This window comes from Saimiri boliviensis, chromosome 13 (genome assembly GCF_048565385.1).
Source record: "Saimiri boliviensis isolate mSaiBol1 chromosome 13, mSaiBol1.pri, whole genome shotgun sequence".
NCBI lineage: Eukaryota > Metazoa > Chordata > Mammalia > Primates > Cebidae > Saimiri > Saimiri boliviensis.
Genome location: NC_133461.1, coordinates 111186355 through 111213510, shown reverse-complemented (window position 1 = coordinate 111213510; position 27156 = coordinate 111186355). Strand labels below are relative to the sequence as shown.

At 40.0% G+C, this 27156-nt stretch overlaps 1 protein-coding gene across 3 annotated transcripts in view; it reads right to left on the bottom strand.

Annotated features, from left to right (window-relative positions):
* The window catches only part of CSMD1 (CUB and Sushi multiple domains 1), a 2098967-nt gene that overhangs the window by 71819 nt on the left and 1999992 nt on the right, over window positions 1-27156 (bottom strand). For all 3 annotated transcript variants that reach the window (XM_003940706.3, XM_074384178.1, XM_074384179.1), the window contains 2 exons: window positions 19233-19424; window positions 1985-2158 (listed from right to left, as the gene is read on the bottom strand). In XM_003940706.3, coding sequence (XP_003940755.2) covers window positions 1985-2158; window positions 19233-19424 — 366 coding nt within the window. The remainder of the gene's footprint in view (window positions 1-1984; window positions 2159-19232; window positions 19425-27156) is intronic.

The following is a 27156-nucleotide window of genomic DNA, read 5'->3' as shown; positions in this document are numbered from 1 at the left end:
GTCTAACGATATTTCAAGATTCTTATTTTCCTTGTATTGGGTTAGAATGTGCTTTTTTCTTCCGTTTTTTTTTTTTTTTTTTTTTTTTTTTTTTTTTTTTTTAGCTTGGAGAGGTTTATTATTACCCACCTTCTGAATCCTGCTTCTGTCAATTTGTTAAACTCCTCCTCCATCTAGTTTTGTTCCCTTGCTGAAAAGGAGTTGTAATCCCTTAAAAGAGAAGAGATGTTCTTGTTTTTGGAGTTTTCATTCTTTTTCTGCTGATTTCTTCCCATCTTCATGGATTTATCTCCCTTTTGGTCTTTGAGGTAGATTACCTTTGGATGGGGTCTCTGAATGGAAGTCCTTTTTGTTGATGTTGAAACTACTTATTGTTTGTTAGATTTCCTTCTAACAGTCAGGCCCCTCTGCTACAGCTGTACTGGAGTTTGCTGGGGGTCCACTCCAGATCCTGTTTGCCTGGGAATCATCAGTGGAGGCTACTGAACAGCAAAGATTGCTGCCTTTTCTTTCCTATGGTAGCTTTGTCCCAGAGGGGTACCTGCAAGATGTCAGCCAGAGCTGTCCTGTATGAGGTGTCCATTGGCTCCTACTGGGAGGTTTCTCCCAGTCAGGATACACAGGGGTCAGGGAGCCACTTGAGGAGGCAGTCTATCCCTTATCAAAGTTCAAGCACCGTGTTGGAAATCTGTTGCTCTCTGAGCTGCCAGGCAGGGACGTTTAGGTCTGCTGAAGCTGTACCTACAACTGCCCCTTTCCCAGGTATTCTGTCTCAGGAAGATGGGGGTTTTATTTATAAGTCCTTGACTGGCTGGTACCTTTTTTTCAGAGATGCCCTGCACAGCAAGGACATCTAGTGAGACAGTGCCTGCAGCTGCTAAGCTGTGTAGGGCTCCTCCCAGCTCAGATTTCCCCGCAGCTTTGCTTACACTGTGGAGTTGAAACTGCCTGCTGGAGCCTCAGCAATGGCAAATTCCCCTCCCTTCACTGAGCTTGAATGTCCTAGGTGGAGCTCAGACTGCTGTGTGGACTGCCAGAATGTGAAAACAGTGGATCTTAGCTTGGTGATTTCCACGGGGTGGGACCTGCAGAGCCAGAGCACTGTGGTCCCTTGCTTCGGCCCCCTTTACAGGGGAGTGAACAGTTCTGTCTTGCTGGTGTCCAGGCACCACTGAGGTATGGAGAAAAAAAAAAAACAAAAAAAAAAAACACAGCTGCAGCTAGCTTGGTTTCTACTCGAATGGCCACCCAGTTTTGTGCTGGAAACCAAGGTCCCTGGTGGTTGTGAAGGTGCCAGAGGGAGTCTCCTGGTCTGCATGTTGTGAAGACCATGAGAAAAGTGCAGTATCTGAGCCTGAGTGCAGGAAACAGTACCTAATGGCTTCCCTTGGCTAGGGGAGGGAGTTCCTTAGCCCCTTGCACTTTGCAGGTGAGGCAATGTCCCAAATGTCCCATACTGCTTTAGGGCTCACCCTCCTTGTGCTACACCCACTGTCCAATCAGTCCCAATGAGATGAACCAGGTACCTCAGTTGGAAATGTGAAAATCACCCACCGTCCGTATCAGTCTCGCAAGGAGCTGTACACCAGAGCTGTTCCGATTTGGCCATCTTGCCCAGGGGCCAGTACATATTATTTTACATAATTCACTGTACTTACATCAGTTGGAATGAATATAACTTCAATTCACTGACTTAATTTTTAAATTTTTAAAAACTTAAAATGTACGTTTTGAAATTCATTTTTGTATTTCCTAAAATGATGATGGCATTTGAGTGTGGTTATATTCTAAGCACTCTCGTAAAATTGCCTTTATGGCACTTAGGGCAATATATGACTTTCATTCATGGCTTGGATTAAAAACAAATCTCTTTAGATACTCAAAGAAAAAATTTAAACATTACAGTAAGAAGTCATATGTGTTACACAGCTGTAATCTAAGGTTCACTTGAATTAACTAAATCCCAGAAGATAGATTAATTTACCCAGACATCGAGTTTCAGTGCCACTCCAGAGCCCATTTGCCAAGCACTCTCTGACATGAGATCCCACGAGCGTGTAGCCAGTGTTGCACGTAAATATAGCTGTGGCCCCGTAAACTGTCAACGTTCCAATCTTGTTGCCATTTGGGGGAAAGGAAAGGCTTCCACATGAGATAACTAGGAGGGGGAAAAAAGAAAAAAACAGTGAACATCAATTCAGGTATACAGATTTTTCTTGTGCTTTAAAAACACACACAAACTATTTTTAGTCTTAATTTTCACTAAGAATATGGATGAGGGATATTTTCTTAGGGTCAGATAGACCAGTGACCTAAGAAGCTTAATTTTCTATCTTTATGTCTTTGAAACAGAAACCTAAAAGCTTAAAGTGGATTCCAAAACATTCTAGATTCCTCCAGTTACCCATTAATTTTTGTTGTCAATGAGACAGAGTCTTACTCTGTCACTCAGGCTGCAGTGCCCTGGTACTATCCTGGCTCCCTGCTACATCTGCCTCCCAAGTTCAAGCCATTTTCCTGCCTGGGCCACCCGGGTAGCTGGAATTACAAGCACCTGCCACCACACCCTGCTAATTTTTCTGTTTTTAGTAGAGATGGGGTTTTGCCATGTCAGCCAGTCTGATCTCAAATTCCTGATCTCAAGTGATCTGCCCACCTCAACCTCCCAAGGTGCTGGGATTACAAGTGTGAGCCACCACAACTGGACCCATTGATGTTATTTGTATTTTCATTCTGAGAGGTATAGGTGAATCATTCTTGAAAAAATACACAGTATACAAATTATTCATGCACAGGCATGCCCACCAAATAAATTGCCTACATCTTTATGTCCATATCAATCCCAAGAATTACATAGTAGTAATTACTAGAAGCCTCATGAGCCTATGAGGAAATAAGGAATGCCAGTTTTCTTTACCAAAGCCAATCAGCTGGGACAAAGTAGTGTTGTATTAAAATCTAAGATTTCTGAATGCATAGCGTTGGTCAGTTTATTTGTTGTTTTAGATACTTGCATAATTTGTTGGGATCATGAGCTCCGTAAGAATGCTGATTACCCAGGACATTTAGAGACTTTGCAAAAATGAAAATGTGCATATAAACTAGACCTCAAGTGGGCATCGATAGGCTGAACCTATGCCCCATGTTTACACTTGCTGTCTCAGCACAGTTATTGAGCATGTCCATTTTCACCCATGAACTTACTACGGTTTGGAAAATAAATTAATGGTCACCCTCATTACGTATTCTAACTATACCACTTAAATCTCTGCTCTTCAGGTCTATAAACACTTGAACACAGGAAATCATAGCATCTCGGCGGAGGGAGGAAATAACAAGGGTATCCAGGCCAAGCTATCATCAGAGGCTTAAATATGTTTTAAACAGGTAAGACTGAAACTGTAAGAAAAGCTATTCAAAGCAAGTGTAAGAGTGCCAGATGAGCATTGATACATAAGGTGCTTGGGTGCTGCCTGCAGTGGCAAACATTATGTTCCCTGTCATTTACAGTAAACCATCCGAGACAGTAAAATACAACAAGGAAGAACCCAGATTCCGGCTGCAGGCTACCCACAGTCAGGCCTGGTTCTGCCATGCACAGCCAGGTGGCATTGGCCAATTTCCTAAGTCTCTTGTCCCTGTTAGGAGTTGATAATAGCTCCTAATGCACAGGCTTCTACATTAAATTCAAACAGAAGCCATCACTTGCACAATAAGCAGGCTCAAACAGGGTTAGCTAAAGGTAAAATAATAAATCAGGACCTACTGAGTCAATTGAATCAAAGGTAGAAAAACCGTTAAGATAATTTAAGTGAGGAAAATAAAATTACGCATGTACCACTGAATCCAGCGTTGTTGTTGTTGTTGCTTATGGAGTCAGAGTCTTGCTCTGCTGCTCAGGTTACTGTGCAGTGGTGCATCTGTAGCTTCCAGCAGCAGCCCTGACCTCCTGAGTTCAAGTGATCCTTCTGCCTCAGCCTCCCAAGTAGCTTGGGACGTGGGTACCACCATGCTCAGCTATTTGTTTTTAATTTAACTTTTGTAGAGATGGGGGTCTCACTATGTTGTTCAGGCTGGTCTGGAACTACTGGACTCGAGCAATTCTCCCACCTTGGCATCCCCAAATCCCCAGACCTTTTAATTAAGCTGTCTTTGCTCCATGATATGATAGGACAATCTAGGCTGTATTTCAAATGTTCAGACAGACACAGCCAGACTCACTGTTTTCTATTGGAGGCTCTACCAGATATTGGGAAGTTCAACTCAAGAGTCCATCATGACCAGCACATTATTGTTATTGAGAGAGCCTCCATGGTTCATTAGTTTCGGGGATTGCTAAACTATTACAGTGTCATAGCATATGCATTTAGTAATATGCCAATATGTTTACCAAATGTCAATGTATTCATGTTGGATTTAGATTTTTAAAATTTGTTACGAACTTTTCATTAAGCCTTTTCCAAAGCATAGTGTGAACTTCTTGAACTATGATATTTAAAGATCCATTTGTAGTGATTTAAGATAATTGGATCTTGTCTTGAACTTCCATGCTTGTCAGAGAAACCGTTATATAACAATGAGGTCTGAGTTGAATTCCACATGGAGGTTTCAGCGCACCTTCGCCTTCAGTGGTAGAGCAGCAAGAACACCTCCCTCTGCTCATACATCTGTTTCTATTCTTGAAGTCTCTGTTAAAAATATTATGGTGACAAAACTATTTTAAGTTTGTCCTCTAACAAGATTTACTCAATTGTAAAGAAGAAGTAATGGAGCAAACTTTTAGCTTTTCAGTAGCTGAATAATAGAATTTCAGACCCAGAGTTTCCTTGTATGGTAGTAAACTCAATGCATTAATAAAGATAGCAAGAACAACTTGGAAATCTTGCCTGATTGAAAGTGGGGAGCTCCTCACTACTAAAAATAGGCTTTGTCAAATGTCAAAGGGAAAGCCTTATTTTCATGTTCTTTCTCCTCTCAAGTTTCTAAAAATGAATTTCTTATTTCCTTTTTTTTTTTCACTTCATTAAAAATGGGTCCACAGCACCCACAATGCTACTGCAATCCCACATCCAGTGTGTTTTCTCACCGTCCCTGGGGATACCAAGCCACCGCCCTCCCTTCCCACAGTAACATGTCTTTTTTTCTCTTTCCTTCAATTCTATGATTATATTCATTTTGAAATATGCCTACTTAAGAAAACTTGTATTGTGACAGATCTTGTAATTGTGATAGTACTTGTAAGGACAGTACTCCTATCAGAAATATGGATATCACTTGTGAGTGTAATAAACAAAATCCAAGAGTAGGTCTTCTCAAATACATTGTAGCTGAAAAAAAGTGAAATGAACATGCAGACTTCCATGAACAACGAACAGCTGGCAAGGAAATGTGTGAGCAAGGAGGCTTTCTTTACCTTGAATAAAAGGCTCAGAGGACTCACAACAATTGTTTGCAAATACACGAAGGTACTCTGTGTAGACCAGAGTCAGGAATTGTTTTATTAGGCCTAAAGGAATAGAGCCACCATCAATCACTGGATATAAGTCATTAGGAAGACTCCTTCAAAGTGAAAATGTTCAAACATGAAATCAGCTGTCTCTGGGGCAGTGGGCTGTCACTAGAGTTATTTGATGTGAGCTGGGCATTTGCTTCTGAGAATATTATCAAGAAAATTCAATGGTAGGTAGTTCTTAGTGATGTCTGATGTCCACTCTGACAATGGAATGGAATGACAATGGCTACTCTGGTTTCCTCGGATATAAATGAAATACATCTGCTGATAAACACAGGCTCCTGTAAGTTTAAGGATCAATCCAGGCCTGCCTCTAGTAACAAACAGGAGATCTTTCAGCACTAGCCCGCCCATTTCACAGTTTGACTGATGTCAGATTAAAAATAACTTTTTAAAAAATTATTATACTTTAAGTTCTGGAGTACCTGTTCAGAATGCAGCTTTGTTATATAAGTACACACGTGCCATGGTGGTTTGCTGCATGCATCAGCCCATCATCGACATTAGGTATTTATCCTAATGCTATCCCTCCCCTGGCCCCCCGACCCCACTGCTATCCATCCCCTAGCCCCATATATCCACCCCCAACAGGTCCCTGTGTGTGATGCTCCCATTCCTGTGTCCATGTGTCCTCATTGTTCCATACTCAATTACGAGTGAGAATATATGGTGTTTGGTTTTCTGTTCTTGTATCAGTTTGCTAAGAATGATGGTTTCCAGCTTCAGTCATGTGCTGCAAAGGACATGAACTCATCCTTTTTTAGGGCTGTATAGTATTCCATGGTATATATATGTGCCACATTTTCGTTATCCAGTACATCATTGACGAGCTTTTGAGTTGGTTTCAAGTCTCTACTCTTACGAATAGTGCCACACACACAGAAACACACACACACACACACACACTCACACACTCTACATGTGCATATGTCTTTATAATAGAATGATTTATACTCATTTGGGTATACACCTAGTTATGGGATTGCTGGGTCAAATAGTATTTCTAGTTCTAGATCCTTGAGGAATCACCACATTGTCTTCCACAATGGTTAAACCAACTTATACTCCCACCAACAGTGTAAAAGCGTTTCTGTTTCTCCAGCATCTCCTGATTTTTTTTATTTTTTATTTTTTTATTTTATTTTATTTTATTTTAATTGCATTTTAGGTTTTGGGGTACATGTGAAGAACATGCAAGATTGTTGCATAGGTACACACAGGGCAGTGTGGTTTTCTGCCTTCTGTCCCCTCACCTGTATCTGTCATTTCTCCCCATGCTATCTCTTTCCACCTTCCTACCGCCCCGTCCCTCCCCCATTTCCCCCCAACGGACCCCAGTGTGTAGTGCTCCCCTCCCCGTGTCCATGTGTTCTCATTGTTCAACACCCGCCTATGAGCGAGAATATACGGTGTTTGATTTTCTGCTCTGTGTCAGTTTGCTGAGAATGATGGTTTCCAGGTTCGTCCATGTCTCTACAAAGGACACGAACTCATCATTTTTGATGGCTGCGTAATATTCCATGGTGTATATGTACCACATTTTCTCTATCCAGTCTATCATCGTTGGGTATCTGGGTTGGTTCCAGGTCTTTGCTATTGTAAACAGTGCTGCAATGAACAATCGTGTGCACGTGTCCTTATAGTAGAATGATTTATAATCCTTTGGATATATACCCAGTAATGGGATTGCTGGGTCAAATGGGATTTCTATTTTTAGGTCATTGAGGAATCACCACACTGTCTTCCACAGTGGTTGAATTAATTTACATTCCCACCAACAGTTTAAAAGTGTTCCTATTTCTCCACATCCTCTCCAGCATCTGTTGTTTCCAGATTTTTTAATGATCGCCATTCTAACTGGTGTGAGATAGTATCTCAATGTGGTTTTGATTTGCATATCTCTAATGACCAGTGTTGATGAGGGTTTTTTTCCATATGTTTGTTGGCTGCATACATGTCTCCTTTTGAGAAATCTCTGTTCGTATTCTTCACCCACTTTTTGTAACTTTGTTAAATTCTTTGTAGATTCTGGTTATTAGCCCTTTGTCAGATGAGCAGATTACAAAAATACTTTCTCATCGTTGGTTGTTGGTTCACTCTAATGATAGCTGCTTAGGCTGTGCACAAGATCTTTAGTTCGATTAGATCCCATTTGTCTATTTTGGCTTTTGTTGCCACTCCTTTTGGTGTTTTAGTAATGAAGTCTTTGCCCATGCCTATGTTCTGAATGATCTTGCCTAGGTTTTCCTCTAGGGTTTTTATGGTGTCTTAGGTTTAAATTTTTTGGTTTTTATGGTCTTAGGTTTAAATTTTTAATTGATCTTGAGTTAACTTTTGTATAAGGCGTAAGGAAGGGATCCAGTTTCAGCTTTCTGCATATGGCTAGCCAGTTTTCCCAGCATCATTTATTAAACAGGGAATCTTTTCCTCATTGCTTGTCTTTGTCAGGTTTGTCAAAATCAGATGGTTGTAGTTGGTGGGGGTGTGGGGTTGTTTCATTGGCCTCTGTTCTATTCCATTGGTCTATATCTGTTTTGGTACCAGTATGATGCTGTTTTTATTACTGTAGTTTGAAGTCAGGTAGCATGATGCCTCCAGTTTTTTTGTTTTTTGTTTTTTTTAATTTTTAATTAAATATTTGTGCTTAGGATTGTCTTGGCTATTTGGGCTGTTTTTTGGTATGAAATTTAAGGGTTTTTTTTGTTTGTTTGTTTTTACAATTTTTTGAAGACAGTTAATGGTAGCTTGATGGGGATAGCACTGAATCTATAGATTACTTTGAGCAGTATAGCCATGTTCATGATACTGATTCTTCCTATCCATTAGCATGGAATGTTTTTACATCTGTTTGTGCCCTCTCTTATTTCCTTGAGTAGTGGTTTATAGTTCTCAAAAGGGTCCTTCACATCCCTTGTTAGTTGTATTCCTAGGTATTTTATTCTTTGTAGCAATTGTGAATGGGAGTTCACTCATGATTTGGCTTTGTCTGTCTGTTACTGGTTTATAGGAATGCTGGTGATCTTTGCACACTGATTTTTGTATCCTGAGACTTTGCTTAAGTTGCTATCAGCTTAAGGAGATTTTGGGCTGAGATGATGGAGTCTTCTAAATATACAACCATGTCATCTGCAAATAGAGACAATCTGACTTCCTCTTTACCTATATGAATACCATTTATTTTTCTTGCCTGATTGCCCTCGCCAGAACTTCCAATACTATGTTGAATAGAAATGGTGAGAGAGGGCATCTTTGTTCTGTGCTAGTTTTGAAAGAGAATGCTCCCACTGTTTGCCCATTCAGCATTAATTGGTTGTGGGCTTGTCATAAATAGCTCTTATTATTTGAAGATGCATACCATCAACGCCTAGTTTATTGAGAGTTTTTAGCATGAAAGGTTGTTGAGTTTTGTCAAAGGCCTTCTCTGCAACTATTGAGGTATACATGTGGTTCTTGTTTTTGGTTCTGTTTATGTGATAAATTACATTTATTCATTTGTGTATGTTGAACCAGCCTTGCATCCCAGGGATAAAGCCAACTTCATGGTGATGGACAAGCTTTGTGATCTGCTGTTGGATTTGGTTTGCCAGTATCTTTTTTTTTTTTTTTGTATCTTTTTTTTTTTTTTTTTTTTTTGTTATTTTATTTTATTTTATTGCATTTTAGGTTTCGGGGTACATGTGATGAACATGCAAGATTGTTGCATAGGTACACACATGGCAGTGTGGTTTGCTGCCTTCCGTCCCCTCACCTGTATCTGTCATTTCTCCCCATGCTATCTCTTCCCACTTCCCCACCCCCCGCCCCTCCCCCATTTCCCCCCAACGGACCCCAGTGTGTAGTGCTCCCCTCCCTGTGTCCTTGTGTTCTCATTGTTCAGCACCCACCTATGAGTGAGAATATACGGTGTTTGATTTTCTGCTCTTGTGTCAGTTTGCTGAGAATGATGGTTTCCAGGTTCATCCATGTCCCTACAAAGGACGTGAACTCATCGTTTTTGATGGCTGCGTAATATTCCATGGTGTATATGTACCACATTTTCCCTATCCAGTCTATCATCGTTGGGCATTTGGGTTGGTTCCAGGTCTTTGCTATTGTAAAGAGTGCTGCAATGAACATTCGTGTGCACGTGTCCTTGTAGTAGAATGATTTATAATCCTTTGGATATATACCCAGTAATGGGATTGCTGGGTCAAATGGGATTTCTATTTTTAGGTCCTTGAGGAATCGCCACACTGTCTTCCACAATGGTTGAACTAATTTACATTCCCACCAACAGTGTAGAAGTGTTCCTATTTCTCCACATCCTCTCCAGCATCTGTTGTTTCCCGATTTTTTAATGATCGCCATTCTAGATTTTGACACTAATGTTCACCATGGATATTGGCCTAAAATTTTCTTTTTTAGTTGTGTCTCTGCCAGGTTTTGGTATCAGGATGATGTTGGACTGATAAAATGAGTTAAAGAGGATTCCCACATTTTCTTTTTTCTTTTTTTAATTGCATTTTAGGTTTCATTTTCTATTGTTTGGAGTAGTTTTAGAAGAAATGGTACCAGCTTCTCTTTGTACCGCTGGTAGAATTCAGCTGTGAACCTCTCTGGTCCTTGACTTTTCTTGGTTGGTAGGCTATTAATTGCTATCTCAATTTCAGACCTTGTTATTGGTCTATTCCGGGATTTTGACTTCTTCCTGATTTAGTCTTGAGACAGTGTAAATGTCCAGAAATTTATCCATTTTTCTATATTTACCAGTTTATTTGCATAGAGGTGTTTGTAATATACTCTGGTGGTAGTTTGTATTTCTGTGGGATTGGTGTTGATATTCCCTTTATAATTATTTATCGCATCTATTTGATTCTTCTCTCTTTTCTTCTTTATTGTTCTTGCTAATGGTCTACCTATTTGGTTGATTTTTTTTTTTTTTTTTTTTAACAGCTCCTGGATTCACTGATTTTTTTTTTTTTGCTTTTTTTTTTTTTTTTTTTTTGTCTCCATCTCCTTCAGTTCTCCTCTGATCTTAGTTATTTCTTGTCTTCTGCTAGCTTTTGAATTCATTCTTGCTCCTTAGTTGTTTTGATTGTGATGTTAGGGTGTCAATTTTAGATCTTTCCTCATTTTTCTTGTGGACATTAAGTGATATAAATTTCCCTCTACTCACTGCTTTAAATGTGTCCCAGAGATTCTGGTACATTGTGTCTTCATTCTCATTGGGTTCAAGAACATCTTTATTTCTGCCTTCATTTAATTATTTATCCAGTAGTCATTTAGGAGCAGATTGTTCAGTTTCCATGTAGTTGTGTGGTTTTGAGTGAGTTTCTTAATCCTGAGTTCTAATTTGTTAGCACTGTGGTCTGAGAGACTGTTTTTTATGATTTCTGTTCATTTGCATTTACCCAGAAGTGTTTTTCTTCTAATTATGTAGTCAGGTTTTTAGAATAAGTGCAATGTGGTGCTGAGGAAGAATGCCTATTCTGTAAATTTGGGGTGGATTGTTCTGTAGATGTCTATTTGGGTCTGCTTGGTCCAGGTTTGAGTTAGAGTCCTGGATGTGCTTGTCAATTTTCTTTCTCATTGATCTGTCTAAGTGGGGTGTTAAAGTCTCCCACTATTATTGGGTGAGAGTCTGTCTCTTTGCAGGTTGTTAAGAACTAGCTTTATGTATCTGGGTGCTCCTGTATTGGGTGCATATATATTTAGGATAATTAGCTCCTCTTGTTGCATGGATCCCTTTACCATTATATAATGCCCTTCTTTGTCACTTCTAATATGTGTTGATTTAAATTCTGTTTTATCAGATAATAGGAATGCAACCCCTGCTTTTTAAAAATTTTTTATTTTATTTTTTTGCTTTCCATTTGCTTGGTAAATCTTTCTCTATCCCTGTATTTTGAGCCTATGTGTGTCTTTAGAGGTGCAATGGGTCTCCTGAATACAGCACACCAATGGGTCTCTATTCTTTATCCAATTTGCCAGTCTGTGTCTTTTAATTGGGGCATTTAGTCCTTTTACATTTAAATTAATATTGTTATGTGTAAATTTGATCCTATGTGTAAATTTGATCCTGCCATTATAATGCTAGCTGGTTGTTTTGCCCGTTAGTTGATGCGGTTTCTTCATAGTGTTGATGGACTTTACAATTTGGTATGTTTTTGCAGTGGCTGGTACTGGTTGTTCCTTTCCGTGTTGAGCACTTCCTTCAGGAGCTCTTGTAAGGCAGGCTTGGTGGTAACCAAATCTCTCAGCAATTGCTTGTCTGTAAAGGATAATAAGGGTGTTGAATATTGGCCCCCACTCTTTTCTGAATTATAGGGTTTCTGCTGACAGATATGCTGTGAGTCTGACAGGCTTCCCTTTGTGGGTAACCTGACCTTTCTCTCTGGCTGCCCTTAGCATTTTTTCCTTCATTTCAGCCCTGGTGAATCTGACAATTGCGTGCCTTGGGGTTGCTCTTCTTGAGGAATATCTTTGTGATGTTCTCAGTATTTCCTGAATTTGAATTTTGGATGGACTTGGTAGGTTGGGGAAGTTCTCCTGGATAATGTCCTAAAGAGTGTTATCCCACTTGGTTTCATTCTCCCCTTCACTTTCAGATACACCAATAAAATGTAGATTTGGTCTTTTCACATAATCCCATATTTCTTGGAGGCTTTGTTCATTTCTTTTCACTCTTTTTTCTCTAATCTGTCTTCTTGCTTTATTTCATTGAGTTGATCTTCAATCTCTGATATCCTTTCTTCTTCTTGATTGATTTGGCTATTGAAACCTGTGTATGCTTCCTTAAGTTCTCATGCTGTGCTTTTCAGCTCCCTCAGGGTTGTGTATGTTATTCTCTAAATTGGTTATTCTAGTTAACATTTTGTCTAACCTTTTTTTCAAATCTCTTAGTTTCTTTGCATTGGGTTAGAAAATGCTCCTTTAGCTCAGAGAATTTTACTACCCACCTTCTGAAGCCTGTTTCTGTCAGTTTGTCAAACTCATTTTTTGTTCAGTTTTGTTTCCTTGCTGGTGACGAGTTGTGATCCCTTGAAGGAGAAGAGGGATTTGCTTTGTAAAAACATTTCAGCCTTTTTGGGCTGGTTTCTTCACTTCATGAATTTTTCTACCTTTGGTCTTTGAAATTGGTGACTTTTGGGTGGGGTCTCTGACTGGACATCCTGTTGATGTTGAAACTGTTTCCTTCTGTTTGTTAGTTTTCCTTCTAACAGTCAGGCCCCTCTGCTGTAGCTCTCCTGGAGTTTGCTGAAGGTCCACTCCAGATTCTGCTTGCCTGAGAATCACCAGTGGAGGCTGCAGAACAGCAAAGATTGATGCTTGTTTATTCCTCTGATGGCTTCATCCCAGAAAGGTACCCACTAGATGCTAGCCAGAGCTGTCCTATATGACGTATTTGTTGGCTTCTGCAGGGAGGTGTCTCCCAGTCAGGATACATGGGGGTCAAAGAGCAACTTGATGAGGCAGTCTGTTTCTTATCAGAGTTCAAAAGCTATGCTGGAAAATCTGCTGCTGTCTTTAGAGGTGCCAGGGAAGGACGCTGAAGTCTGCTGAAGCTGTACCCATAACCAACCCTTTTCTCAGATGCTCTGTCCCAGAAAGTTGGGAACTTTATTTATAAGTTCCTGATGGGCTGCTGCCTTTTTTCAGACATTCCTTGCCCAGCAAGGAGGGAGTCTAGTGACACAGTCTGCCTGCAGAGGCCTTGCTGATTTGTGTTGAGTTCCATCCTGTTGGAACTTCCTGGTGACTTTGTTTACACAGGTGAGGTTAAAACCACCTACTTGAGCTTCAGCAGTGGTGGATACCCCTCCCCCGACTGGGCTCAAAAGTCCCAGGTCAATCTCAGACTGCTGTGGTTGCTGCGAGAATTTCCAGCCAGTGGATCTTAGCTTGCTTGTCTTGGTGTGTGTGTGGGTGTGGGTGTGGGTGATTCGCCAAGCCAGATCTCTTGTCTTTGTGGGGGTGGGACCCATCAAGCCAGGCTCCCTGGCTTCAGCCCCCTTTTTCAGGGGAGTGAATGGTTCTGTCTCACTGGTGTTCTAGGCACCACTTGGGTATGGGGAAAAAAACTGCTGTGGCTAGCTCAGAGTCTTTCCAAACAACAGCTGTCCAGTTTGGTTCTGGAAACCTGGGGCACTGGTATTTTAGGAACCGGAGGGAATCTCCTGGTCTGTGGGTTGTGAAGACTGTGGGAGAAGCACAGTATCTGGGCTGGAGGGCAAGGGACAGTCCATAATGGCTTCCCTTGGCAAGGAGGGGGAGTTCTCCAGCCTCTTAGATTTCCCAGGTGAGATGATGCCCCACCCTGCTTCAGCTTGCTTTTTTTGGGCTGCAGACACTGTCCAACCAGTCCCAGTGAGATGAACCAGGTACCTCAGCTGGAAATGCAGAGATCACCCACCTTCTGTGTTGATCTTGCTGGGAGCTGTGCACTGGAGCTGTTCCTATTTGGCCATCTTGCCAGCAAACTCCCAAGACAACTCTTAAATAAGCACTTAGAAAAAATGGTCCATCCAGAATTTATGCCATGTTCATTGAATATCTATAATACTACAAAATTCCAGTGTAGCTCACTGAGTCAGTGTGGGTGTATAAAATGTAAAATGCAAAGGTAATTTTTTTTGTGTGATTCATGGATTTCTGTGACAAATGTTTTTAAATACAGACAATAACTCAAACAACAAAAGCAATAAGAATATAATGGCCTTCTACTTGTATAACAACTTTGTGCTAGGAAGGTGTTCAGGCATCCCTAGATACTAAATTTAAATTTTCTATTATTATGTCTTGAAGGACAAGACTGCAGAACTTATTGTTTAAGGTGAGACTATGGTCTCCTGTCTGTTTGCTCGTGGAGACCTGGGTTTTTCTCTAGGGACATATTAGAATAGCCTGGAGTTAGAATAGCACAAACCCTTCCAAAATTGGTGAATTTCTCAGCTGATTTCACAGTTATTATTAGTGTGATTACTATGTGATCAAGGCTCACCTCTTTATCTGGAGCTAACTAGACAAGGAGAAAAGGAAAGCCTAACATTTCCAGCTCCTAAGAAAATAAGTAACTGAAAACAATTAAGTTCTGGGAGATTTTATGAGCAGGGCCACTCTAACATGAACCGTGGGCAGTCAAAAAAAGAAAAAGAAAATGCCTGCTCCTCAGCTGGATCATGATTTGGGTGATGCTACCGTTGAAGATTCTGTTGGTCCTGATCTAAAACAATGTGGACAGTGACACTGTTTCTTCTGTGAAGAAGCTACCACAGTGTGGAAAATTACCCTTCAAAAAATGTGTCATTTTCATTACTTTAAGAAGTTAAATTATGTTTTTGTTTCCTGGGGTTTATTGCACACTTACTTAATGGTAAACTATACTATTACCAGGATTCATGGTGTGTTTTGTTTGTGTGTGTGTGTGTGTGTGTGTGTGTGTTGGCAAAGCAGGAAACATGAGAGATAAATGTAATTTAAGCATAACATGAAATTACATTGTGTTACAGCAAAAATAAATTAATGTATTCATTGATTTTCTTGTGGATCCAAGAAATTGTTTACATTTTATTTGTTTATTTTTTGGTTGAGAGGAGAGTCACTCTTGCTCAGACTGTATTGCAGTGGTGTGATCTCAGCTGGCTAAACCCCCCACCTCCTGGGTTCAAGTGATTCTCCTGCCTCAGCCTCCCAAGTAGCTGGGGTTATAGGTGCATGCCACCAAGCCGGGGTAATTTTTGTATTTTTCAGTAGAGACAGTGTTTTACCGTATTGGTCAGGCTGGTCTCAAACTTGTGACCCCAGGTGATCCACTCGCCTTGGCCTCCCAAAGTGCTGAACCACTGTGCCTGGCCTACATCTTAAGTTTATAAAAATTGTGTTTTTCATTTTCTTTTAGGGGAGCAAAGTTTTAAAGGTGGTGTAATTCCCAACATTATATTGCCTATGTTTTTTCTGATATTATTAAGTGACTTTCAAGAGAGTAGATGGTTACCATTTTGAGGAACTCAATATTTGTCCCAAGTAAATAAAAAGAATAATATTGAATATTGCATTAAACCTGGTTGTGAACAATACATAGATGACACTAGTACTCACAAAAATCCATGTTGGAGGGAAACGTGAGACCACTGCTGTTCGTATTATTTCCTCCACTGCTTTGTCTACCACCTGCCCGTGCCTCAGATACATGTGCCCTAAAACTGTGTGTATTTCATGGTGTTATTCTCAAACAGCTCTTCTAAGAATGGAATCCAGGAACTCCTGGGCATCTCTGATATTCTTTTAGGGGTCAACAAGCATCTCCCTTTCCAATGACTACACTAGCAACCATCAGTATATTTTTATATTTCATATCTCAACCAAAACGACAAACTTTGACAAAGTTAGTGCAAAAGATGCTATGAGAATCCAGCCATCCTCTATTGAGCCACACATTAAGGGGCTTTGAAAAACTTTTAAATAATAGTACCCTCTTCACATTAATTTTTGCTTTGTTTGAAAATGAATCCTTATTCATAAAAATGTGTTATGTAAGCATGTAATTGACATTTTAAATTAATACACCTGTAAAATCGTATCAGTTTTAATGTAAATGAATTAAATGAATATTTATAAATGATAATTGTTTTTAATGTATGACATAGTTATGAAAAGTTCTTTGGGGTCTAGTGGTAGGCAGTATTTGACAGTGGTCCCTAAGTGTCCCAACCCTGGGTCAATACATCTCCTTAAATCCTCTCCCCTTGAGTGAGGACAGAAGTATTTTAGGAGTCAGATGACTTTGAGTTAATAAAAAATGAGATTATCTGGATGGAAACAGTCTGGGGAGGGGAGTCCTTACCAGGAACTGAGTCCTTCCTGAAGTCAGAGACATGGGACTTGGGAGAGGGCCCGGTGGGGCAGGGGACGCAGGGCCAGGAGCTTACTGTTTCCTCATCATCAGCAATAACATAAAGGGCTCAGCCACACAGCCACAAGGACATAAACTCTGCCCATGAGCCATGCTTGGGAAGTTTATGGGAACCTCACTGGACCTCACTGGGCCTCCAGCCCTGTCAACACCATGAACTCAGCCCTGTGAGATTGTGAGCAGAGGATCCAGCCAAAATGTGCCAGTATCTGAACCTGGAAGCTGGGCTGTAGCAAATCTGTATTATAAGGTCCTAAGCATGTGGTCAATGGTTTCGCAGCAATCAATAACTAGCACATATCCTCAAATTTTAAAAACAAAAATTTTATGCAAATCCCAGTTAACAGTTGCTTTCAAAGAGGCTGGGGTATCCCTTCCATAGAGGGTCTACTGAATGACCTTAGTAAAGGGGTTTCTGGTACTCTGATGCCATTTCCAAAACATTTAGGCAAGAGAGGAGGAGAAAGGGGCCATTAAGGCTTTTAAACTCTTAGAGAACATCCAATTTAAACAAAAAATCAAGCACTACTACATCCAAGATGGCACATCTATGCTCTGGAAAGAGAAAAAGATTGACAAGCTCTGTATTGGTACAGTTTATTTAAACAAACCAGTGGATACAAGAATAAATTGGTAATATCAATATCGCTTTTTGGGGAAAAAAGACCAGCAGAAAACTTTAGCTTGGTCGCAAACTAACAGTAAACTCCATGGCAACTTTACCTACCTCACCGACCCTGTGCAAAATATACGGCATTACCCTGGCATAGATTTGGTTTTCTGATACCACTTTCTACTAAAAGATGCCAGGGATCTTTGGAGAATAATGTGTTTGGTTAAGAAAAATTCCAGATAACCATAGAACTTCCTGTTTTTATGATAAAACAAGGACTACTTCAGAGACGTTAGAGGGACCAATTAAGAAAGTGATGTGAAAGGGACTCCTCCTGGCCAGTTGTCACAACCTGAGCTACAAACATTAATAAAAAGACTTTTTTTTTGAAGCCAACAATAATTTCAGTGGGAATCCAGTGACTCTGGAAAATGCCACGTGTCCATGAAGACATTCAAGAGACAAACAGCAAAGTATGACAAAATAGCTTATGCCCAGCCTGTAAGTCAACAAACAGCTGACAATTTATGAAATAAGTGTGTGGCCTGAGACAATTGGATGTGTGAAGATAAATTATGTGTAGTGGTTGTGTCTTTACTGCACTCCATGTTAGAAACAGCAGAATACAGTATACAAAACTAGAGGCAGGGAAACAGACTTTACAGAATTTCAGAGACTGGAGGCAGAAACACTGTTCGAAAAAGCAGAATTCTAACTTTGCTTTTGTCCCCAAAATGAGATTAATGCCTTGCTACTAACCAGTTTAGTTCAAGAATGAGGATTTTGCTAACATTCCCTTAAATAGAAGGCTCTCCATTGCACATGAAAATTCTTCTGGAACGATGTTTTAGCTGTAAGCATGGAAGATTGTCACACAGCAAATAACAGTTAGCATGACCCTGTTCTGGAAAGACAAGGACACCGTAGCTGGGCATCCCTGGGAAATTAGAAAGACAAGAAAAAGCTGTACTGGGCTGTGGCAGCTGCAGAAGCCCCTTGTAAAACCCCACCCCTGAGGAGTTAATGGGTGTCTGTTTTTTAAGATCCTATTTCTGGTTTGAAATAGATAAAACGTTGGCTGGAAGAGTCTAAAATAGGTCAACGGTTCGTGTTCCTTTTTCTCCTAATCTCTCCTTGCTGGAAATAATGGTGGAATCTTCAGGTGACAAACTGACTTGCAAGGATGAATACATCTGTGCATGACTGGCAAGGATGTGGGGAAGTGGGGCATTTACTAAATGGCAAAGGTGTGATAGAGAGGAATGCCATTGCAAACTCAATGACTATGTCATTAACCGCCCAAACTGGGACACTGTTCAGAGCAACAAGAAATCATGAATAAGCACCCTGGAAAACAGGCTTCAGGCAGGGCTATCCTGGAGAAACAGGGACCATGTTTATTATGATTATGAAAACTTTAAGCTCCTTGAGGTCAGCAGTACTTCCTGATTTAACTTTGTGTTCCTGGTGAAGAGTTTGTGGGATGTGTTTCATTAACATTTGTTCTGTTAAAAGTTGAATTAAAATTGTCAGAGATAGGGACACATTCATGCTTTTGTCTTTTTCATTTCTTACGCTGATGTATTCTTACTAATCTGTGTTTTATAAAATGTATACTGTTCTAACTAGTTTTTATGCATAATTTTCTGTGTACAATCAAGTAAAGATTGTATATTAGATACATCTGAATCGGAGGGCTCTGAACAATACTAGCATTTTAAAATTTTTCTATTTATTCATATTTAATGTGAAACTCAAAGCTTTAACTGCTTTTATCTTGTACCTAAAAGAATAATCATCTCCTTTTTGAAGATAGTCATTATTTGAGAACACAGTATCTTCAGCATTAATACTATTTCCCAAGATCCTAATTAGAACTCTTGAATAGCCTGTCTATGGAGTAAGAGTAACCGTTTTACACATAGGCTTGTATTTGTCTTTGAGCTGATTTGAAATATTTGAAATAATGTTTGAAAAATAGATCATTAACAAGTGAAAGACAACATCAAATGCCTAATCCAGCAGCAATGACGTTTAAGTATGTCACATGACAGTACGGTTCACCATTGTAATAAGAAGACATGCCATTGGTTGTACTTTTGATCTACAGGACTGTGATAGATGATTGCTCCCCTAGAGGAGCTCACCATTGACAGCAGGCATCTAGAATAACCTAGGATATCGTGTCATTTGAGGGTGCATCCCTCGTTGCTCACCTCGACAGCTTGGCCTCTCTTCTATGTTCCACGTCCCATTGGCCTGGCACTGCACGAGCCTCCGGCCCTCTAAGTAGTAACCGGGACTGCAGCTCAGCAATACTTGAGCACCGAACTCATTCAAGGATCCTGAAACCAGCCTCCAGATGACATGTTCTGAGAGCTGAGCTTCAATACTGGGGCAAGGGACCGCTAGAAGAGAAACATACATCACATCATCATTTTTCTTTTTTTGGAAAAAATCAGACCATGCTTGCTGTGAATGGCAAAGTCTTGCTATAGGAAACTGATCTTGTTGGGCAAAATAGATGCCATCACATATTATCTAAGCATTTCTTTACCATCCACGTAGTCATATGGGAATGATCCACTATGTAAAATGCATTCAACTGCCTCATTACAGATGTGTTGGGAAGCTTGCAGTCAGACTGAACTGTAAAAGGGGTAAATCACTGCCACAAATGTATATGGCTCGCTGGAGTTGATGAAAATTTTCATGATGGTAATGAGTACATGTAAATAAAAATCTTACATATAATTTCCCTCAGTATCCTTGGAGGAACTCAGAATAGTAATTGTGTAATTACAAACCAGCTGGGAAAATAATTTTCAGAAAATCAGATGCCTTCATTTCTTTCTCCTTATGAAACATACGTATATACCTATATATCATTGAACGGAGAAACACACAGAAATACATAGGCACACTGCACTAATACTGTTGAGTAAAATGTTTAACAGGTCTTAAATGAGACCATCTACTTGTATCCTTAGAAAAGGGCCTAGAAGATAGTAGTTACTTAAGAACCAGTAGTAACAATTGTAATAATAATAGCAATAGTTGTAACAACCACACTGCTAGTAGTAGTAGTATACTATTACCAGGGTGGACTTCAAGGACTTTGTAAATATACAGAAAATACATGCAAAGTCTTAGTTGCGTGTTGATGTATATTTTTTAAAAAGTAAAAGATGATTTAAAATTATACAAAATTAGAAACCACAACCAGTTCTCTAATTATGAAGCATCAGTAACTGTCATCCGTCACAATTTACCACCAAGAAAATTGATCAAATTGCTTAATGCATTGAGCTAGGAAGAATTAGCTGGAGAGACTATAGCTTTTTTCAGGATCATAGTAGTACACTTTGCATTTAAATCTACATTTTTTAAAGACAGAGTCTTGTTCTCTCTCTCAGGCTGCAGGGCTGGATGGCAGTGGTATGAACTCAGCTCACTGCAATCTCTGCCTCCCAGGTTCAAGCAGTTCTCTTGCCTCAGCCTCCCAAGTAGCTGGGACTATGGGATTACAGAGGCCTACCACCATGCCCAGCTAATTTTTGTATTTTTAGGAGAAGTGGGGTTTCGACATGGGGGCCAGTCTGGTCTTGAACTCCTGACCTCAAGTGATCCACCCACCTTAGCCTCCCAAAGTGCTGGAATTACCGGTGTGAGCACTGCACTCAGCCTACATTCAAATTCTATACAAGTTTCTTATAATTGAGTCAGACATAACCAAAATGTTTACAAAAATCTTACTCAGTTTTTTCTTAGTAATTTACAAGAGCTACATGAAAATATGCTGAAAAACATAGGCTTTTTGATATCACAATAACAATGAAGTTTAAAATGTGAAGAAAAATGCTAATTTAAGAGTAATCCTCAGGTTTATTTCTCTCGAATTTTTTTAGTTGAAGCCATTATTCTAAATTTATATGAATACTCAAATGTTTAATCCAATGAGAAAAATATTTTTCTCCAACCAAAATACTCTTAGAATTTCTTTCAAAACTGTCATTTCTCAAAAGTCCTTAAATGCTTTAGCCTTATAAATCCATAACTCAACTTGAATCTCATTGCATATTTCAAATGAAATGCATTTAATTTCATCAAAAAAGCATGCTTCTAGAATTGTTTTTAATAACATAAACTACCTCTTAAAAGTCTATTTGTGGCAAGAACAATTCAACTTTGTTCTTTAGTTTTGGCTTGTGTATTTGTTTTTCTTGTTGTTTTTATATAGATGAGGTCTTGTTATATGGCCCAGGCTGGTCCTGAAAATGGCATTTGGTTTGGTTTGTAATTATCTTAGGCTTGTTTAATTGTTTGCTTACATCTCTTTTTTTGGCTATACTATAGGCTCATTTACTGTAAACAGTATGTCTTTTCACAATTTTTTTAGTACAGTATCTGACAAATTAGATACTGTATATGTATATATAATATGTATATTACATGTATATATCTATATGTGTGTATGCTTTGAAAAAATAACCTGCTAAAAAATGTTGGCACAAAAAGAGGAAATAATCCTGTATGAGTGGAAATTAAGAGTAAAAAGAAAAGTGAGGACTGGAATAAATACTAAAGTTCATCTCGTCCTTTTTCAACTGGAAGATGAGAGTTGAAGACTGGAGATTTCCAGAAGTTGATGCAGATTATTTTATGCAATATTTCCAAAAAATGATGGGTAGAGGACATACAAAACAATGGAATTTGAATACTCTATGATGATGTAATTTGGGAGGAGAAATTCCAAATACAAACCAAGAGAATGTGAGACCATTTTCCTAAGGCTTGGTAAAAAAATGTCCAGTCTGTCAGTTGTGACTCCAAGCTCACCTGCATTCATACAAAAACAATGCCAACAGCCTCCATGGAATAATGGGCCCTGATTTGCTGCTGTTGTCAATAAGGCTGTCACAAAGAATACTCTTTATCTTGACCCAATACAATAATGTGGCAAAATCTGACAACAGAACTGTGTGAGGGAATATTGAATTCAAATAAAAACGGAGCATTTTGCAATCTCCAAATACCTACCCTAGTGTACAGATTCACGTATCTGTAAGTAGTGTCTAGTCATTCACATCAGGAGCCTGAAAACCGTGTCTTCCTGCACTCCCTTTCACACACCCTTCTCCAATGGTGTCTATGCTCAATCTCCCCTAACTCGCTAGGTTTTCTCCACTTCTGTACATCCTCTACCTCTACCTTACTTCAGAGTCAAATTCTTAGTTTTGATGCAAAATTTCACTTGCATACCCTTAAGAGAATATTTTTAAAAATTTCTTTACATATCCTTCTTTAAAAATCTAATTTTTTCCCTCCAGTTTAAATCATTGACATTACCAGTATTGTTGCAGAATTATAGAGACTGGAGAGACCATTGAGGTTGCAGGAGGAGTTTATTTTTGATGTACACCTAAATAAACTCAGATTTGGTTCCAAATGGCTGAGCCCTTAACAAAGACAGGGCTTGAATTTTTATACAGGAAGTACACAGTGGTGCTAAAACCGGTTTGCGGGTGTAGAACAAAGACAATTTGACAAACAATGACAGGCACCTAACTTAGGCTTACATGTGACTGTGGCTATGTAACCCAGATGTCTGCTATATTAGAGCTCAAGGAAGCGAGCACAAGCCTTATCTGTGCCTTCTGCCACAGTGCCTAGAAGGTAAGATTTTTATCCTGCTTGGGGATTTCTTATGACCTTCTCTGTGTTACAGAAATTTACAGTTATCCGCTATAGAGAACAAGAATACAAGAAGTTATAAACTTAAAAAGCTTGCAAATCAGGATGCAATTCCACAGGAGGGGGAAGGACTCAGGGAAGTTTGCTTATGAAAGAAGAATTTAATTTCTGCCTCTCTTTCCTGCATTAATTTTATTTTTATATTACGTTTTATCAATTTTACCAGTTTTTCTTTTCCTTCTTCATCCCCTCCCTTTGATATGTTTTATGTAAGTAAACTTTTAATAGAATGTGCCACTATAATGTCCTCCTCTTTCAAGATGGTACTGAATTACACATAGGAGAGAGTGTTTGGGTAGGATAGATGTATTTAATTTCATTTTATAGAAGTTGCACCTTGATTCTTGAGGCCAAAGTTTGAGTTTCTTTTACTTTGGGATGGCTGATAGAGGGTAGGCAGGCTTAGCGGGTGCTTTCATACATCCAGTCAGGCATAGTGCCGGCCCTTTTTCTTGCCTCGGCCTTTATTCCCATGTGCGACTGTGTCTGTTCTAGGTTGTCCCTTCCTTGAGGAATCTGACCTGTCTTTGTCTAGCCAGCCATCTTCTGGGGCTACATAGGATGCTGAAAGACGATGTAGCCTTTTGTGTTTGAGGTGCTGTTGAGTTAATCTGTTTCACCCAGTCACACTGGTTCCTGTTTTGGTTTACTTAAGGTATGTTTTCTGTAAGTTTGATAAGCCCATTGCCTCCAGGCAGCTTAAGGGGAGCAGGGGGTGTTGATAGGTTTTCTTCCTGAGACATAGTTAATGCTTAGTTAAGGCGATTATTGGGGAGGTGGCATGCCTCATTACTATGGCTTTTATGATCGACTGTATGCTCTAAAGCAAGAGAGGCAAGAGACATGGGAGGATTAAGCAACTACCAAGAATAAGCCCAAATCACCTGTTAGTGTTTCAAATCCTCCAAAAGATAAGAACCAGCCTCCAAAGAGGGAGTCTGGTGACCGACCATCCAGATTTCCAGGTTTGAACTGGGACATGCACCAACTTTTGTACTTTTGCAGTTATTTTCATGACAGCTTTTTCATTATCAATTTCTAAGCAACAATTAGGTTAAACTTTCCATATACACTTCCTTCCCGGGCCAGAAGATAATCTAAAGCTAGTCTGTTTTGGTAAATAGCATTTTTCATTTTTGTGGATCGTGCAGCCAACAGATCTAAAGCTTGTGCAGCTTCACTGGTAATGATTTCAAGCACTACCTGTACTCTTACAATGTGATGAAGCATATAAAAGCGTATGGTATCCCCATGACCTGTCTTGTGCCCAAGTAGCTGTCCCTTAATATTGAATAATTCTTTCAGGTGGCCAGTGTCTTTCCAGTCTCCTATTTTTATACCTCCTCAGATAAATATATATACTTCTTTTACTTATGTTTTTCACTTCATCATGAACAGGGTATCCTAGAATTTCTCCTAGATGTAAAGGGAGTAAGAAGAAGGACGATCCGATTGTCCCTAGTACATAGGCTCCTGTCCAGGTAGCTGGTAATTGCCGATATGTTCACTGCCCACAAATCCAGTAAAGGCCAGGGGGTAGCTGCCAGTATTGGGTGTTTCAGGTTGATACCAGGAGTGGTTTAAAGCTGGGAAGAGAGAAAATGGGTTGTGGAGTGGCAACCTGGAGGTCGTTTCACCTTGTTTATTTTTGCCCCATCACAAAGTTTTTTCCACTGTTTGGTTATAATATTGTTGCCCTAAACAAGCAAATTTTCCTACTGGGTTAGCAAAGATGTTCCCCCAGTGGGCAATACAGCACCTCCCGACTATGGAATTTTTTAAGAGCCAGATGCTTGAGCACTTGGGGGCTGGTTTGGGGAAGGTAGGCGTCAAAGGAACGTTTTCTTGAGACATTACTTCTCTTGCTTCCCATGCCCACTGACCTCTCATGTTGGTACCCCCCCCCCCAGACATAACAGAGGAAACACCTAGATTGTTAGCTATACTTTCAGCTGGTTGAGCAGACAGCTTACTGGCTACTGGAAGGAGTTCAAGAGCCTCCTGGTTAGTTTTTTAGTCATTTTCATAAAATGACTTGAAAACTCAGAAATGCTGTTGAGCTGGATGGTTCCGAGGCTTTTTAGGAATACATAAGGTGACTGTTTTCTTATTACGTAAATGCATTGTGATACAGCAGCCTGTGGGCCACTTGGGCATGTCTGGCTTGAGGATTGTTAAGGTTAAAGGATGGCAGCTGTTAGCCTTAAACTTCTGTTTTGTTAGTATTTTCATCAACATGATTTCATTGGGTGGTGGTTTGTTGACAGTTGGGATATGTGTCCCTGTGTGGCAATACCAGTAGTATGTTTCTAAGCGAGTAGGATGCCAGCAATTGGGATTGGGTCTATAACAGTAAATGCCACATCCTGTGTTATCATATACCTTATTAGGCCAGGTTGTCCATGTGAATGCTGTTTAACCAAAATTAAAGTAGAGATTTATGTTTTTCTCGTCGGAAAGGGAGACTTTGGTTTGATTTAATCAGTACCCCTCTATTGACTTATCTCAGACGTCAAACCAAGTTCGAGGCTCTAACTTGGGGTCATAACACACATACAGTTGATCATTGCCTGGGTCACAAACTGAATAAATGGTCTGATTATAAGTACAAGCCCCTAACTGAATCCCTGTACACTTATAATATGTTTGATACAGTGAGATTTTAACTACCGTATTCCCAAAAAGTAGTTTGCAGGCAGTAAGTACATTTTTCTACTGGTTGCCCTTCCTTTTGTACAGATATTGATGTTGAGAATAATAAAGTAAAAATTAACATTTCCATACTGCTACACAGGGACAGGACAAATCTTTTCGTGAACATAAGGGTTGCTAAATATGACACCATAGTAAATAGAATAGTTAACAATACTAAGATAGCAATTAGCCTTAAGAATTTTATTCACATTTACTTTGGATGACTCCTCAAGCTTCAGCCATGCATGGTCTAGTCAGCCTCCGGTTGTGTGACTAGAGTAGGGCTGTTGGTCCTGCTGGTAGCTTGGTCTTGTAGCAGGATGAGTCAGGTTGGGTGCTCTGGATCATGTTTACTGGCCCGCTTTTCCTGGGCTGCTACTGGCTTTAGCCTGCTGTGGTGGATTGACGGTCCAATGCCTGCAACTTTAACAGCAGCCCAGGTGGACAACATTACATTACGGGGCCCATCCCATGGGAGCCCCAGTGAGGCTGGGTTTCATTTCTTGACCCAGACTGAATCCCTGGATTTAAAGGGATGCACAGAAGCTGTAAGACTGATAGGTAATTTTTCTCAAACCCAACCCTGTATTTCTTGCATAGTTATGCCTAAAGCCTGTATTTGCTTTCTCGGTGAAGTCTCGTAGCTCTGTGATGTCCCCTTTAATTTGGGTTATGACTGGGAGTGGCCAGCTGAGCAGAATTTTATAGGGTGAATACCCAGTTGGTGTGGTGTGGGTACACCTGACTTAAAGGAGGATCATGGACAAGACCTGATTGCACCACAGATGGATTTCCTGGAAGAATTTCTTTAATAGTTGAGTGTTCGATTTATACGTTCAACCTTTCCTGGGCTCTGTGAGCAATAGGCAGTATGCAATTTCCAATTTATTTTTAACAACTATGTTAGGTCTTTGACAATTTCAGCTACAAATGCTGGGCCATTGTCTCATCCTATAGTGGAAGGTAGCCCAAATCTGGGGATAATGTCTTTTAGTAATATTCTAATTACTTCTTGTGCCTTTTCTGTCCTGGAGAGGAAAGCCGCTACCCAACCTGAGTAGGTACAGACCAACACTAACACATAGCAATAGCCTTCTGCCAAGGGCAGCTCTGTAAAATCTACAGGAAAATTTTCACAAGGTGTTGCCCTTACTTGTTGAATTCCTTGAAGCTGGGTTGGCCCCTGCCATGGGTTGTTCTGGGTGCAGGCTAAGCATTGTTTACAATGGCTTGGGAGATGACAGTGAGCTATGGCACACAGAAGTGGCATCCTAAAAAGGCTTCCAATGCCATCTTTTCCATATGAGTTCCTTGGTGGAACTGTTTTACAAGTCTAGGGGCTAATACTTCAGAAATGACTAACTTCCCATCTGCAAACTTTCACCATCCTCCTTTAGGATAGTTCCCAGTTTGCTAAGCAAACCAGGCCTTTTCATTTGGAGAGTCATTTGGAGTCTGAACACAGTGCCTCCGGGAGGAGGGTCATGCACAGGCAGCCTTTCTAGCCTCCACGTGGGATGGGAGGACACAACCCAGGACTGCCTACATAGCCTCCTTGTCTGCTTTTCCATTTCCTTCGGTTTCCATTGTTGATGCACATTCTGGTGGCCTTTACAGTGTTTAACGGCTACTTCTTTTGGTGCTCACACTGCATCTAAAAGCTGCAAAATTTCTTCTGGATACTTTGTCCCT